At 38.6% G+C, this 16,471-nt stretch overlaps 2 protein-coding genes across 5 annotated transcripts in view; one reads left to right on the top strand and one right to left on the bottom strand.

Annotated features, from left to right (window-relative positions):
- NEB (nebulin) overlaps positions 1–3,309 on the top strand; it is a 244,026-nt gene extending 240,717 nt beyond the window's left edge. Inside the window, exons 155-158 of the mRNA XM_070737126.1 lie at positions 617–709; positions 1,207–1,356; positions 1,846–1,955; positions 3,073–3,309. Coding sequence (XP_070593227.1) covers positions 617–709; positions 1,207–1,356; positions 1,846–1,955; positions 3,073–3,246 — 527 coding nt within the window. The 3' untranslated portion in view covers positions 3,247–3,309. The remainder of the gene's footprint in view (positions 1–616; positions 710–1,206; positions 1,357–1,845; positions 1,956–3,072) is intronic.
- Positions 3,310–9,756: 6,447 nt separating this feature from the next.
- The window catches only part of RIF1 (replication timing regulatory factor 1), a 42,284-nt gene continuing 35,569 nt past the window's right edge, over positions 9,757–16,471 (bottom strand). For 2 of the 4 annotated variants that reach the window (XM_070731515.1, XM_070731516.1), the window contains exons 28-33: positions 14,819–14,968; positions 13,880–13,957; positions 13,669–13,784; positions 12,511–12,664; positions 10,858–11,023; positions 9,757–10,157 (exon numbers count right to left, since the gene is read on the bottom strand). In XM_070731515.1, the coding sequence (XP_070587616.1) occupies positions 9,934–10,157; positions 10,858–11,023; positions 12,511–12,664; positions 13,669–13,784; positions 13,880–13,957; positions 14,819–14,968 (888 nt within the window). In that variant the 3' untranslated portion in view covers positions 9,757–9,933. The remainder of the gene's footprint in view (positions 10,158–10,857; positions 11,024–12,510; positions 12,665–13,668; positions 13,785–13,879; positions 13,958–14,818; positions 14,969–16,471) is intronic. The other 2 variants (XM_070731517.1, XM_070731518.1) reach the window with 2 other exon arrangements.

Raw genomic sequence — 16,471 nt, 5'->3', positions numbered from 1 at the left:
GGAAAGGCAGGGAGAAGCCTCCGTGTGGCCTCTCTAGGAATCTCCTGGGAGGAAACCGGGCCTCCACCTTCCCTGTGGTTTCCACAATCGCATACATTATTTGCTTTTGCATTGATTCCTATGGGAAAAATTGCTTCTTCTTAAAAACTTTTCTACTTAAGAACCTGGTCACAGAACGAATTAAGTTCGTAAGTAGAGGTACCACTGTACTAAACTTTACGCTATGTCTAAACCAAATGAGCTTGTAAAATCCATTCTTCATAGCATGCAGACATTATTCTGGACGTCAGCAAGTTTATATTGAAGTCATCTATTGAGTTAATGGTCTATTCTAGATTTAATCTTTTGGAAAGTGTCTTAGATAATTTAACCATAATTGTTTGTCTGTTATTTTTAAAGGTTTGTTTGTTTGTTTATCGGGCAGCCTGCTTTGTTCTCATAATAGCTTTGCTCTTTCTCACTCAAGCTGTGTTTCAAGCATAACTAGTAAATTACTTTTCTAAATGTGGCTTATAAAAATAACAAGCATTCATTTACTTACATTTTGACGGTTTGATTGCAAAATAAAACTGAATAACACAAAAGAACATCCCACTCTCATCCTACATTTCTGCAGGCCTTCGTGTATGGCGAACCAATCCTGGATCAGTCTTTGACTATGACCCAGCAGAAGATAACATTCAGTCGAGAAGCTTACACATGCTGGCAGGTATGTTGTGCTGTCTGTGAAATTGTGAGCATCGTACCGATAGAAAAGAATATTTGAGCTTCATTATGGATGGAACACAAGGTAGTAGCCACTGGTGAACTACATTTTTTTAAACTACCGGTTCTGTGGGCGTGGCTTGTTGGGCATGGCATGGGAAGGATACAGCAAAATCTCTATTCCCTCCCCACTCCTGGGGGAAGGGTATTGAAAAATCTTCATTCCCACCCCACTGTGGGGCCAGCCAGATGTGGTATTTGACGGTTCTCCAAACTACTCGAAATTTCCAATACCAGTTCTCTGAACTAGTCAAAATTTCCACTACTGGTTCTCCAGAATCTGTCAGAACCTGTTAGATTTCACCCCTGGTAGCAGCTTATGCTTTTAGCTCTTTCAAATGCAGCATTATTTTGTTAGGAATTGAACATATCTTACTTTCCTGCTAAGTAAGAAACCACAGTGTTCCCTTTCACTATTATTTCTTCACCTCTGGCTCCCAGTTCAAGCCCAGCGACGTAGCCGAGAGCATTCACGTTCCGCCAGTGCTGTCAGTCTCAGTGGTGGGGATGAAAAATCTGAGCATTCAGAGGCCGCCGATCAGCATTTGTCATATTACACCAATGGAGGATACTTTCCTACAACTACAACAGGTAAAAACATAAATAAATTCCCATCAAATATATATGAGGGAGGCACTAACTACCAGGGGTGGCTGACAGAATATTCTAGCCAACTCTTAGTTTTGTTTTCAATACAGTTTTAGAATTTTAACCTATGAAGTAAGTGTTATGCAAAGGTTGGATTAGAAGATCTCCAAGGTCCACTCTAGCTCTATTCTGATCAACTGATTAATATTCTAACCATTCTTCTACTTGTTTTATAACTTGTAAACTGCCCAGTCACCTTATAGGGGAAATTGGTGGCATAATTTATATGCATATGGAAAATTTAACAAATAGAAACTAAAATAGAACAACAAGAAAAAAGATTAAAAGAAACTAAAACTGCAGGAAAAAAAGAAGAAATATAGAAAGAAGAAAATAGTATAAAGAAAATGATAAAGAAATGGCTTCCAATCTTTTTCACAATTGTCTGTTTGTTTGGCTTCTGATATATTTCGATTTCATTTCCTTTATTAGTGGATTATAAACATGCCAAAACTGTAGAGCTGCCACAACAGAGATCATCTTCTGTAGCGACTCAACAGACTACAGTATCTTCCATCCCCTCTCATCCATCTACTGCAGGGGTAAGCAAAACTTTCTGACAAAATTATCTATAAAAATGCTGTTTTCTGCAGGCAGAGGGTATTTCTGAATTGAGACTGCATACAGGTGAGTTCATCACAAGCCAATGACCTCATTAAAATGGTGGAACCTGGATTCATGACATCAAGCTGCTTACATATAAGCAAATGGTGGCACATTGTAATGGGGAAGAAACGATTACGTTAGGTTATACTTTATCATTAACTCATCATTGCCTGCTCTGTATGGAAGGGTTGCCATTTCTTGGGAGAAAAATAGAATGGATGGTCATCTTTGGGATGAATTCACTTGAGGAACTGAGGTATATTACACTGGGGAACAATTTGTAACACAAGTTCCATTGAGTTTGATTTTTGAGCTTTTTATATTTCATTAGGCATGCTGGTTTCAAAACAGTAGTTGATTTTTTTCTACCACATCAAGTTTTTTCTCTACATCTTATATATATATAATATAGTTAATTAGACAACATGAGCATCAAATTGCATTTTTTACATAGCCATCCTGATAACTTCCTGGAAAATCTTGGTGCAGTCAGTGATGAGCAGGGTGAGCAATTCCACCAAGATTTGAAGGTCATGGAGGCACGGTATCAAGGTAGATGGGATATACATATGATGGCTGACTATTGTTGGAACATCAAGCGAGAGTGTCCACAGATTAAACACTCCAGAAAAAACTATAAGTGAAAAATTTTACCGTAATATGTATAATTACCGTTCGATTAAAAAAAAACAACTATTTGTATGAACACAATTTAACTTGCAGTAACTATTATAGCCTTTGTATGAATAAAATTATTCTTTGTAAACAATATATTTGGTACGTTTTTACTTTTCTTTGTGTGATTTTTGAGGGTATCCTGTAGCTTTAAAAGTTGAAGCGATAGACAAAAACTGTGGTTATTTTTGGATCCAGAGGCCAAAACGTAGTTGAAAACAAGTCAGATTTAAGACAAGGAAATTGCTGTTCCCCAGTCAATGTGTTTGGGAGGGAGGTCTTTATATTCAAAGTTTCACAGAAGTGTTGAATTGATTGTATTCTTATATTTGTGCTAGTAACATTTGGGTATTATTTTTCTCTCTAATATGACAATAGAAGACGTATCGTGCTATGTATGACTACCCAGCAGCGGATGCTGATGAAGTCTCTTTCAAAGATGGTGATACAATTGTCAACGTCCAAGCCATCGATGAAGGATGGATGTATGGAACTGTGCAAAGAACAGGCAAAACAGGCATGCTTCCAGCCAACTACGTAGAAGCAGTTTAAATGGAGACTCATATTGACATGGACAATAAGGAGGCCCTTTATGCCACATCAGTTCAGTACAATTCATAAGTCGCCCAAAATGCCTTATTTTCTCTCTTGATCCATGTGAGGAATTGTCTGGCATCCAAAACTTTCAGGAAACATTATCCATCCTAGTTTCACTAGGTGTTTAAAAGAGAGTTTTGGGTACCTGAAATTCAGTATGTCATTCCTCTTTTAATCCAGCTGAATTTGCCTGATTCAGTTTATTTTCATGAATCATTGAATTGTATTAGTTTACATGATTTTTCAAGAGATGCAGTGATCACACATGATAGTCTAAACACAGCCGAATGTATCCATGTCTGTTTCTAGTATACACCACCTTAAACGAGTTAAAAGTGGAAAGCCTCTCTTCTGCTCTACATAGAGAATGCTGATGTGATGCATGCATTTTTAATCTGCGTGTTCTTGGGTCTCAGTGCTGTTAACTTCCTCTCAAATTAGTGACTAATAAATGTCATGTTTCTGCAAATCTATTGTGTGCTCTATTTCTTCATTTTATGTACTTATTTGCTTCTCAGAATTCTTGTTGGTTTTACAATAAATTATCCGCAGTAGAGGATACACAGTAGTTAGAGCCGGGGTGGTGCAGTGGTTAGAGGGTAGCATTGCAGGCTACTTCAGATAACTGCTAACTATAGTCCAGCATTTCAAATCTCACCACCGGCTCAGGGTTCACTCATCCTTTCATCCTTCCGAGGTGGATAAAATGAGGACCCAGACTGCTGGAGACAATATGCTGTAATATGCTTAGAGGGCTGTAAATACACTATGAAGCAGTATATATAGTGTATATACAGTATATACAACACTATGAAGCAGTATATATACAGTGATCCCGCTGTATACAGCGCTGGTGAGACCACATTTGGAATACTGTGTTCAGTTCTGGAGACCTCACCTGCAAAAAGATATTGATAAAATTGAACGGGTCCAAAGACGGGGTACAAAAATGGCGGAAGGTCTTAAGCATAAAATGTATCAGGAAAAGACTTAATGAACTCAATCTGTATAGTCTGGAGGACAGAAGGGAAAGGGGGGGGCATGATAGAAACATTTAAATATGTTAAAGGGTTAAATAAGGTTCAGGAGAGAAGTGTTTTTAATAGGAAAGTGAACACAAGAACAAGGGGGCACAATCTGAGGTTAGTTGGGGGAAAGATTAGAAGTAACGTGATAAAATATTATTTTACTGAAAGAGTAGTAGATGCTTGGAACAAACTTCCAGCATACTACAGTAATAGTATAAGGGCAGACTAGATGGATCATGAGGGCTTTTTCTGCCATCAATCTTGTTTCTTTGTTTCTATGTATATAAGTCTAAATGCTATATGATAAAACATTGATATTAATACTAAAATAAATTCAAAATGCAAATTAATTCTAAAATTATTTGATGCTAACATGTAGCCCATGAACTTGAGAGTGTCCACTTGTCAATCTCCAGAAGCTTGCCAAAGCAGCCCCATCTTTTAACATCTTCTGAAAATCCATTAACATAGGGGTTTACCCTCTATCCTGGTGCTCTTGGACCTCTCATGGCTTTCGATACTATCGACCATGGTATCCTTCTGTGCCGGCTGGAGGGGAAAGGAATGGGAGGCACTGTTTTATGGTGGTTCACCTCTTCGGTTGCAGTCAGTGTTAGTGGGGTATCAGAGATTGACTCCTAGGTCCCTCCCGTGTAGGGTTCCTCAGGGTCAGTCCTCTTCCTCTGGGTGAGATATCATCCATGGCCACGGGGTGAGTTACCGCCAGTACGCTGATGATACCCAGCTGTACATTTCCACCCTGTGTCCATTCAGTGAAGCAGTGGAAGTAATGTGCTGGTGTCTGTAGGCTGTTAGGGTCTGGATAGGTGCTAACAGACTCAAGCCCAACCCCAATAAGACGGAGTGGCTTTGGGTTCTGCCTCCCAAGGACACGTCCATCTGTCTGTCCATTACTGTGGGGGGTGGGAATCTTTTGACACTCAGAGAGCTTCCACAACTTAGGCATCCTCCTCAATCCACAGCTGACTCTAGAATACCACCTTTCAGCTGTGGCAAGGGGGCATTTGCCCAGGTTCGCCTGATGCACCAGTTGCGGCCCTATTTGGACAGGGAGTCTGTACTCAGTCACTCATGCCCTTATCATCTCGAGGTTCGACTACTGCAATGTTCTCTACATGGGGCCACCTCTGAAGAGTGTTCGGAAACTTCAAATTGTGCAGAATGCAGCTGTGAGAGCAGTCACTGGCCTGCCTAGGCATGCCCATATCTCTCCAGCACTCCACAGACTGCATTTGCTTCCAGTTGGTTTCCGGGCGCAATTCAAAGTGTTGGTTATGACCTATAAAGCCCTACATGGCATCGGTCCAGAATACCTCTGGGACCGCCTTCTGCTGCATGAGTCCCAGCGACCAGTCAGGTCCCACAGAGTTGGCCTTGACAATGTCACTTGGTAAAATCTAGGGGAAGTGCCTTCTGTGGGGCCCCCGGCCCTCTGGAATCAGCTCCCCCAGAGATTTGTACTGCCCCCACCCTCCTTGCCTTCCATAAGAGTGTCAAGACTCATTTGTCACCAGGCTTGGGGCTATTAGACTTCTGCTCCTGACCAACGAAAATTATGCGAGTTAGTGTATTGAATGGGTATGACTGTTTTTATGGTCTTTGGGTTTTTAGATTATTAACTATTGATTGGATTCAGGATGCTATGCATTGTTATTTTATATGTTGTAAGCTGCCCCGAGTCCTCAATCAATCAATCAATCAATCTGCAAAGACCTCTCAGGCCCAAAACCATTATTAGAGGCTTTGGGTCTGCCAGTTAGCAGCGATAGGGAAACGGGAGGGGTGAAAGAGAGAGAGAGAGATTGATATCACCACACATTCCTTACACAGAGTCCAAGGTCAACTAAAAAAATGAATAAGCCAGCGAATCCCTGCACTGGATTGGTCCACATGATTGCACTTGTGGGTGTGGGGATGTGAGATGAACCTTAACCGGGATGGGGGACTGAAGATAATAGTGTTGGAATTTGGTGTCAACGAACCAAATAGCATCTGAGAAATAAATGACATTTCACTACTGTGCTCTCACAAGATTCGATTTACTAGCTTCACCATGTTGGATTCGTGCTCCGGCATTCCAACACTAAATTATTGTCAGTTCCCCATCCAGGTTAAAGTTCATCTCACCCACAAGTGCAATCACATGGACCAATCCGGTGCAGGGATTCACTGGCTACTTAATTTGTTTAATTGACCTTGGACTCTGTGCAAGGAATGTGTGGTGGTATCAATCTCTCTCTCTCTCACCCCTCCCGTTTCCCTATCGCTGCTAACTATGGCAGGCCCAAAGCCTCTAACTTCACATAATGGCTTTGGGCCTGACAATAATATTATTAATTCTGGAAGGTCACAATTTGCAAATAGGTTGGCCAGCTTTTTTATGGTATGGGAAGAATAAAATACTTTCAGAAGCATTGTTTAAGGAATAGTTTTGTTAAATGCGTGGGAAAAAGTAAACATATGGAAATACCAATGTGGCTTTCAATAATGGAAACACTTGTACCTCCAAAATATTATTAATTGTAAAAAATATAAGATATAAGGATATTTTGACAGAAAAATTAGAACTGAAAACAAGAGCCAAAGAAACAGGGAATTTAGACAGCCTGGTTCACACATTTGCAAATACAATCAAGATATTAAAAAGATAAAAATCAAGATAGATTTACGGTGGGAACATCAGAATTAGATGAGATATTGACAGGGAATGATGACAAAATGTTTACAAAATTATACAATTATTTGTTACAAGTTGAATTAGAGGAAGAAGTGGTAAAAGAAACAATTATAATTTGGATGAGGAATTTTGGATACAGGATAGAATGGGATAAATGGCAACAAATATGGGAAAAAAATTATAAACTAACCATGGCAACAGCATATAAAGAAAATATGTAAAATTGTTTTATTGATGTCACCAGAAAAATGATCAAAAATGTTTAAAGATAAATCAGTAAAATGTTAGAAATGTCAGCAAATACCGGTTCTTATTATCATATATGATAGATGTGTACAGAAGCAAGAAAATTTTGGATTAAGATACAAACATGGTTAGGAAAAAATGGTAGAAGAAAAGCCAGACTTAAAATCAGAAATCTTTCTTTTAGGAATTTTACCAGAAAAATACAAAAAAGAAGACATATATTTAATAATACATATAGTAACAGCAGCTAGGATTGTAATTGCACAAAATTGGAAAGCAGGAATCATTCCTGGAGATGAGCAGATAATAAAGAAACATTTGGACTGTGCTGAAATGAACAGATTACGATTAAGATTAAAAGATAAAGATTCATTGTATTACAAAACTTGGGTGAAGTTTTATAGATGGTTAGAAAATTGATATAAATAAAGAAGTTTGAATATAAGTGAATGATGTAATCCAGATGTAACACTTGAAAGAGATGAGGAAGGTGGGGGAAATCTTAAATTTGAAGTGTATTAATAAAGATAAAAGAAATAGATTAAAGGAATATATCTGGAATAAAATATGAAAGATGTAAAACTGTGTAAAAGAATTCAAGGTTGCTGGAATACCACCCCAGAAAAGTGGAGAAAGTACAGCAAAGGACGGGAGAGGGAGTAAGAAGAAGGAAGAAAAAGGAGGAAAGAAAAGAGGGGAGAAGGGGAAGTAGGGAAGAGGAGAGACAGAAGAGTGAGTAGGTTTAAAAGGAGAAAGAGGAAGGTAAGGTAAGATAAAGTAAGAAGGGAAATACAAAGGGAGGATAGTAAAAAGCAACCTTGAACTAACAAAGCAATAAGATCAATATATGTGTAAACTTTTTGTAAAAGAATGAAATGAGACATGAGATGATAAACATGTGAAAATAAAAATAAAACTTTTACAAAAAAAGAGGAAAATATGGTTGTTGTAACAAAATAACTGAATAGAGAGGGATTAAAAGGGCTAAGCAAAAAGTAACAATTATTTCAAGTCAGTAAATTAAACAGATATTAAATTTTGCCTCGTATTTTTAAGGGGCTTGTTGAGTCTAATTTATAAACCTCATAAGACAGTTGCCATAAATATTTATTTCTATGCCATAAATAGAACATAGGTAGAGGTTACAAATGGTACAAAACAAGGTGGGATTATAGGATAACAGGAAAAAATAGAATTTAAATAAACAAGTGTTAAATTGACATAATCTTTGATATCCTATCCAACCTATCCTGTAATGTCAAACAAATGGGAAGCAATAACAACTAAAGGATCCTCATCAAAAATCAAGAGGATTAAATGATTGTTTTGAGTAATTTCCAACAGTTTTGGGAATGATGAACGACGAGATTTATAATAATATGTTTGCAGAACTGGCTTATAAATTCATATATGGCCTGTTCTCCCCTCAATATTGAACGCATATTCCTAGCTTAATGCTACTTTTTGATTCTCTTGAGAGTTTCTTGTACAGTATTATTCATTACAGATTTATTCTGAAAAACTAAAATTGGAATTATATTCCCATATAATCATAGAATGTGCACTTTGTCAGATAAATTTGGTTTTAAAATTCCTTTCTATTAACCTTTATAAAGGCCCAGCCCTATTGATTAAACCCTTTTTCCTACAATAGGTAAATCAGCACTTTTGCCATGTCAGTTATTAATAGAGTGTAAATGCTATTTTAAAAATACATTCTCTTGACTAAAACTCATTTTAATCTTAACCCAGTTTTTCCCAAAATAACAACCATCATTTTATTCAACCATTTATATATTTTATTTATATATATATTTATATTTATTTCCTAAAACATAAAATGATCCCATTGTTAGGTCAACTTTAAAAAGCACAAATATGCTCTGTAAAGTTTCTCCCATTCAAGCATGTTAGATTCTGCCTTTCATACAGATATAATTTAGAACATTTGCATTTAGTTCATCTATACATAATATACAAAATTATTCTTATGTCCAGCTTATATAGGACTCATGAATGGGCAAAATAAAACCTTTGTGGTATATAAAAATTCAAAGAGCATGTGGTCAGATCCTGAGAATTACTTATTGGAATTACTGATACAGTTTTTTCTTTTTTTCCTACATTCATGAAAAAATAGACTATGTCCTATGAAAAAATTGAGTTATTTTTAGTATGCTAATGAAGCACCATACTTAATATGGTAATGGAGCTATAAAACTAGTGCCTTCCAAACAACTATCAGTTGGAAGATTTGTATAACTTTTGGTAAACTAATTAACACTTCAAAATTTAGTCAGAACAAAAAAAAAATAGGACTTTAAATATTGACGATGCATCAAAGCTCTTTGATTTAATACTTAACATTTTTAAAATATACTGCTCCGAATTGTGGCATGTTTCACAGTCATTACTACACACCTTACCACATATTTTGAAAGTTGTGCATAGCAGCAATTAAAAAAGAAAACCTTAAAATACAGGTCCACAAAATTTAGAAGTTTAAGATTTATACTCTAATGCTGTATTTGCTTCAAGTTACAGGAATCCCTTTCACTTAAAATATGTACTGATATTAATCTCAAATTTTAAATCTTCGTTTGTAAAAACAAAACTGCCCTGCAATCAAATATAGCCTTCAAGTTAATCTGAGTAGCTGGTTGTCTTTTTTTAAACAGGGGTTTCGCAAGATCTCGAAAGCATCCAACGGGACTTCAGAGTCTTCATGACACAGTCTGTCATGCTATGAAGCTTCTCTTGCATTTCAAAGAGTTCGTTCCCTGAATAGTTCCGAAGTCTTTCAGAAGAAATTTGGTCAGCAAGTAGATTAACCTGAGCCCAAAGGTCTATTGCTGATGACTCACCCGTACTGGAGACCTCGGGTTCACATACGTCTAAAATGAAAGAAAAGGAAACTGGTTTGTAAAGATATTTCAGATGAGACCAAATTAAAGCCCATTCAGACATAAATAGTCTGTAACTCTTGTTCTTGTAAGTAACTGTGTAACTATAGACAATCCACCCACTAATTAGAGAGATTTATCCAGCAGAACAGAAATGAAAACCTAGTTTGAAATACTAGCATTTGGAAGCTATTAGCCTTTCTTTTAATGGTCTACCCCATAAAAGCTGGTTAGTGCTCTTGGAATGTACACACAGACACGCACGCACAAATTTGCAATCAAGCCCCACAGGCCAATCACAAAAATGTATTAATATTATTTTCAGATGAAATGTTACTGTACTTGGAAATAGTCAAAGGCCACATTTTAAGTGAGTGAGTGTTTAGAAGAAAATGGCAACCAATTTGACATACCTTGAGTGTGCATATGATACTTTTCTGACGTTTTTGACCTTTAATTCTGCTGTATGCCATTCAAAACTGTGTCAGAATACAGCAGCACAGAAATACCAACAACAAATGCAGGAATACATACTTAAGCATATATAAGAATCATATAACCAGATTAATTATCCAGAAGAAAACAGAATAAGAAAACAGTTTCACCTGGGATTTGAATTGCTTAAGCATGCTTCCTTATGCTTTATATTAAACACAGCAATACAGATTGCATAGGTTTAAGTGAAATTTACCTGCATTTTCTTTTGCAGAGAAAAATGTATCATCCGTGACATTAATTGCTTTCTCTGCATCATCCAGGTCAACATTTTCCTCCATTCCATGAGATTTTACCATGACATTAATTGCTTTCTCTGTATCATCCAGGTCAATATTTTCCTCCATTCCATGAGATTTTACCTGCACATATTAAAATTTGGGGGGGGGGAGGGGGGAGAGAAGAGGGGAGATAATATTTAATCTGCAGATCAAAAAGATAAAACTGTAAGTGTGGTTCTTTGAGTGGGACACTGTAAAATTATACAAGCATTTCCTGTACTTATAGGTTCTACACAGAACTGTCAAATGCTTAAGAGCAGTGCTTGGAATCTGATTTCTGCCATACCATGCATTTTCCTAAGCATGGCCTCCACAAATATCCTTAATTCCTGAATTCAAAGTGGCAGTTCCCCAAATTGATAGGTATGCAGTGGTTATAGTGCAGTACTGCAGGCAAACTCAATCCTGACAGGACTTAAAGTTGATTTAGCTTTCCATCCTTCCAAGGTCAGTAAAATGCCGGATTGTTAGATTAGATTAGATTTATATGCCGCCCCTCTCCGCAAACTCGGGGCGGCTCACAACAATAATAAAAACAGTACATAGTAACAAATCCAATGCCCACCAATCTAACTACAATTTTAAGTTTTAAAAAATTCATAAAACAATCCCAATATATATAAAAAACTGGCACACAGTCAATCAATCAAACGGCAAAACAACATGGGCAAGGGGGAGATGTTTTAGTTCCCCCATGCCTGACGACAGAGGTGGGTTTTAAGGAGTTTACGAAAGGCAGGGAGGGTGGGGGCAATCCTAATCTCAGGGGGGAGCTGGTTCCAGAGGGTCGGAGCCCCCACAGAGAAGGCTCTTCCCCTGGGTCCCGCCAGACGACATTGTTTAGTCGACGGGACCCGAAGAAGGCCGACTCTGTGGGACCTAAACGGTCGCTGGGATTCATTGGGGATCAATATGCAACTAATGTTTCTAATTGTAAACCGCCCAGAGAATACTGCAAACCACTATATGCTGGTGTATAATAAGCCTAAATACTATTGCTATTAACCGAATCAAAATGCAAAAAACAAACATTGTGTGAATTCAGATACCTCTAGAAGAGTTGAATTCAGAAATATTACCAGTTTGTTGTCACCCTGGTTTCCATGTATGTATAGATACTACCTAGATTATTATCCAAAATACCTGAAGTAAAGGAATATGATTAAAATAAAATGGCTCACAAACACAGATTTGAGAGCGAATGTAGGAAGGGGGATAGGGAAATTAAAGAGGATTGGGGGATAAAGAGCACAGAGGTTATGATTACTTGACCTTGTGCTGCAATCAGGTGGGTGAAAGTCTGTATTTTTGCTGCTGAGGGGTATGGAACTTATTTCAAATTTAAGTTTTTCGCTATACTACTGGAGTATATTCAGGAGGGATGTTAGAAAAACTAGAAACAAAGATGTCCTCCTTACTTCTTTCTCACTATCCACAAACTACAAGTTCCAGATTATTTAAATAATTTATTTCTCCCACTGCTCTGCTCCATAAAAAAACAATTTTTATTAATGTAACTCTTCCACTTTGGCTTATTTTAATTTAGAAGTGCAAATAAGCTTACTTACCTGTTGCTCATGATAACCTTTAAGAACCTTTCTAAGGTTTAAAACTCTAGGAGAACGAATAGGAAGAGTTTTGATCTCGGCTGCAGTGAGAGAACTCAAGTCACCCACTGTCCTGATATTCTTTGCTCGAATCAGATGTTCTAACCCTCTTGTCCTGAAGGTACATGAAAGGAGCTTTAATCTAATGTACCATGGAAAAATATAACCTTACCATCTAAAAGTGTTTTTAACTTCAATATAGGTTCTAATCCAATGCAGATTATAAATTTATGTACATATTAAGGTAGGATGTTTCCTCCAATCTCCTCATATATGAAACTTTTCCAAAAAAAAGCAACACTATGCCTCCAAAAGGACATTTTAACTTCTATTCCAATTTTAAAGAAAATCTTATGGGTTAAATTTTGTATCAATCAGAATAAATTTAAGATTAAGATCATTTTATAGAGCAATATTTTTTTTAAAAAAAACATAGTACAATTTGAATTATTTGCTAACATAAACAAGAATGGGATGCAGTATTTATTTACATTTTCTGACTATTCATAATATATATTCTTCAGCTGTATTTTCAACATGGTATCATAACATGGTATATTTATAGAAAGATGAGTGAGTTCAACTTTATATTATTAGGCACACACACACAGATATATATATATGTGTAGGAGGAGGTAAGGAGCTGTGATGTTCCTTCAATACACCAGGGTGATTCGACACAAAAATATGTAACCCTTCCCTGGTGCAGAGCGGAAGGGATTGGATACTGTAGCTTAGAGGATAATTCTCTGCCTTACAAGGCAAAGGTTCCAGATTCAAGTCCCAGTGGGTATGGCTAGCTGATGAGGCCAAAATAAGGCCGAAATAGATCCATCCTAGTCTCCCTTAATTTTCAAATTCAGCCAAAAAATTGTTCTAGGGTGTTTGCCCTAGAACAAGGACAGAAGCACCAGCCTGAAGATACTGTATATAAAAGAATCTATCAGTAATGTAATGTACCCTTCAAACATAGATTCCAGTCATCTGGTGCTTGCTCCTTTTATACAGCTACTGATTAACTTCAAATAAATATATTCTTTTACCTGTTAGGAGCACTGCCTAAACATGTAAACACATAAACTTTTTCAGGACAACATGATTCAATGTCTTCCTACTTACGAAGTATTTGAAGTAATCTGAGGCAGAATTACGTCAACAGATGCTTTGCAGCCCATTAGGGCAGGATATATGCTTTCTGTAGGTATGGGTGTTGGCTCCTTGCCCATTTCTGTGATCTTAAGTAATACAGAAAATCATGAATTTGGATAAGTTTAAGACCAAAGCATAGGAGAAATTGAGATGAGGTACATAAAAGGAATACAAATCTTACTAAACACTTCTTTGAGCTCTTATATTTATGTCTACGGTTTCCAGGGGACAGAGATCCTTTGGTTGGAGTGGTTATAAGCTGGATAGGAAAAGAGGAAAAAATGTTGCTCAAGATCATAGGAATCATCTATAACTCCGTTATTTTTTTTAAAAAGCAGAACAATTAAAATGGGGCCCTTTATTTAAGAAAATGGCCAATTCATCAGGCACATACTTCCAGAAACAGTTAATACATCTTCAACAAACTAGCTCAACTAGGGGGAAAAACCCCCACTCACAATGAAGACTGTTGAAATGACTTAAAGCACCCACAGAATAGGTTAATTCTTTCATTAACTGGAATGGACAAGGAATATGTGACTAAACTTTGATTGTTAGAGCTTCATAGGTTTCTCCTATCAAGCATGTGGTTCCTTCCATGACCAAATTGTGGAAAGAACAGCTGCACACGAAAATCAGTCATGGATAATAGAGTGACTATAAAGTCTAATTCAAAAAGCAAGGGATGGATGACCAAGTCACATCAACAGGAAAGAACCTTCATTCCAACTGATGTATGGAGACGTCCATGTAATCATGATAGGAAAATCAAATCATGTTATGTCTTTTAAGTGCAACTTAAAATGTAATTTTAAAGTCAACATACCCTTCATGAAAAAAGGCCTTTCTGCATATACATAAGTAGTATGATTGCAACTACACATTTTCTTATGTTATATAGTGCTCTGGAGGTCCCAAAGGCCTGCATAAAGTAACTAGTCAAATTGGATCCGCAGTAGATAAACCTTGGTGTAAAGAGGTGGGGTGGAGGACTCTTGCAAATACAGAGGATATTCAGAACCCAAGATACGGCTTTTTCTACAGATTAATTCGCTACAAGGCTCCTGCGTTGCTGATGTTTCTAAAGGAAAAACACCCTAAGAATAAGCTGGGTAACTACCTTGGTTTGGTGGCTAAGTGAAGATTTAGCACTTCGTGAAGATTGGGAGCCATTATTGCAAGGATGAAGTCTAAGTACAGGACTTCGCCGGTCAATGTCATCTGCCAATTCTTCTTGGTAGATTGGATTGGCAAAGGAGACTCTTCGGTTCTGTTCACACATATTGGACAAATTACTATTTAAATACATTTAAAATATCATACAAATGCAAAAGCTACAATTTCATAGCTTGGAAGTTCCCATTACCTACATGTTGCTTAAAATACAGATGCCTCAAAACCTCCAAAGGAAATCTATAGACATTCTGTTTTATAGATCAATGCTTTCATAAATTAGATTTAATTAGATCTATTAGATTTATATTATCTATAAAGAAATATAGAAATCTATCACATGAACTTTAAATATGCTGGTGTGCATCTTTGGTAAAAGCAAAATTATAAGTTCCCACAAAGGGCTGCTTTGCTACTCTCCCAGCAAAATCAAGTAACTACAAATAGTACGATGGTGTTTTTAAACTGTAATACTAAACATATTTCCCTGAGGGAGTAAAACCTATTGGCAACGTAATAGTAAATTGTACTGTCCACGGAGGCGGTGGTGGCGGCGGGTTCAAGGGACCAACAGCCGGTCCTTTTCGGGGTTGCGTTGCTGCAGCCTCCGAGGCCGCCCACCAAGGAGATCCCTTCACCTGGAGGCGGAGGTGGCCTCAGAGGCTGCAACAACGCAGCGCTGAGAAAGACCGGCTCTTGGTCCCTTGAACCTGTCGCCGCCGCCGCCGCCGTTCGGGCGAAGGGATCTCCGCAGTGGGCGGCGGCGGCGGCAGCAGCTTCAAGGGACCAACAGCCGGTCCTTGTTGAGCTGAGCTTCCTTTGGCTTCCTTCGAGGCGGCAGGTGAGCTTTGCAGCTTTGCCTCGAAGGAAGCTAAAGGAAGCTCAGCTTGGGGGCGGGCCTGAAGCAGCCTCCGCCGCCGCCTACTCCGCCCCACGCTTTGGCCGCGCCGGGGCCAAGTAAGCCGAGGCTAGGCCCGTTGCCCCGGCTCCAAGCGCGGGGCCTGGGCGGCGGGCAAGCATCAGGAGGGCCTCGCCGTTGCCTGGCCGGGGAAGAGCTCCCCTCCCTGCGTGTGGTCATCAACAAGTTAGTGCGCAGGGGTCCTGATGGCTTGCTTACGGCCCCCTCCAGCTGCTCTTGCAGGGCTTCCAGACTCCCCGTGTGGTGGCGAAGAAGCAAAAAAGTGGCACTCTCCCGCTCTCTCTCCCTCTCTTTCTTGCTTTATTTCTCTCTCTCACTCACTCCCTTTCTATCTCTCCCTCTTTCTCTCTCTCTCTCTCTCCGCAGCAGACCCCCCCCCCCCAATGCCAAAAGTGCCCAAACGGGCAAACCTCACCGGTGCAAAATCCCTGAAGAAAAAAAAAGCAAAAAAGTGGCACTGGAGGGACCAAGACAGTCTGCAGCTGAGTGTCTGGAGGAGGAGGAAAGCCAGGGGGCGGGGAGGAAAGCAGGCCTGCGATTGGCCAATTTCTTTCTCGCCTTTAGGGAGAGGAACTGTTGCTGCTCTGCCATAGGGTGCTTTCCTCCCCACCCCCTGGCTTTCCTCCTCTTCCTTGCCGCCACCAGACGCTCAGCAGCAGAATGGAGGGGAGATTTGGGATC

This window comes from Erythrolamprus reginae, chromosome 1, assembly GCF_031021105.1.
Source record: "Erythrolamprus reginae isolate rEryReg1 chromosome 1, rEryReg1.hap1, whole genome shotgun sequence".
NCBI classification, from domain to species: Eukaryota; Metazoa; Chordata; class Lepidosauria; order Squamata; family Dipsadidae; genus Erythrolamprus; species Erythrolamprus reginae.
The sequence above is the reverse complement of the archived record's forward strand: the minus strand, read 5'-3'. Positions and strand labels throughout refer to the sequence as shown.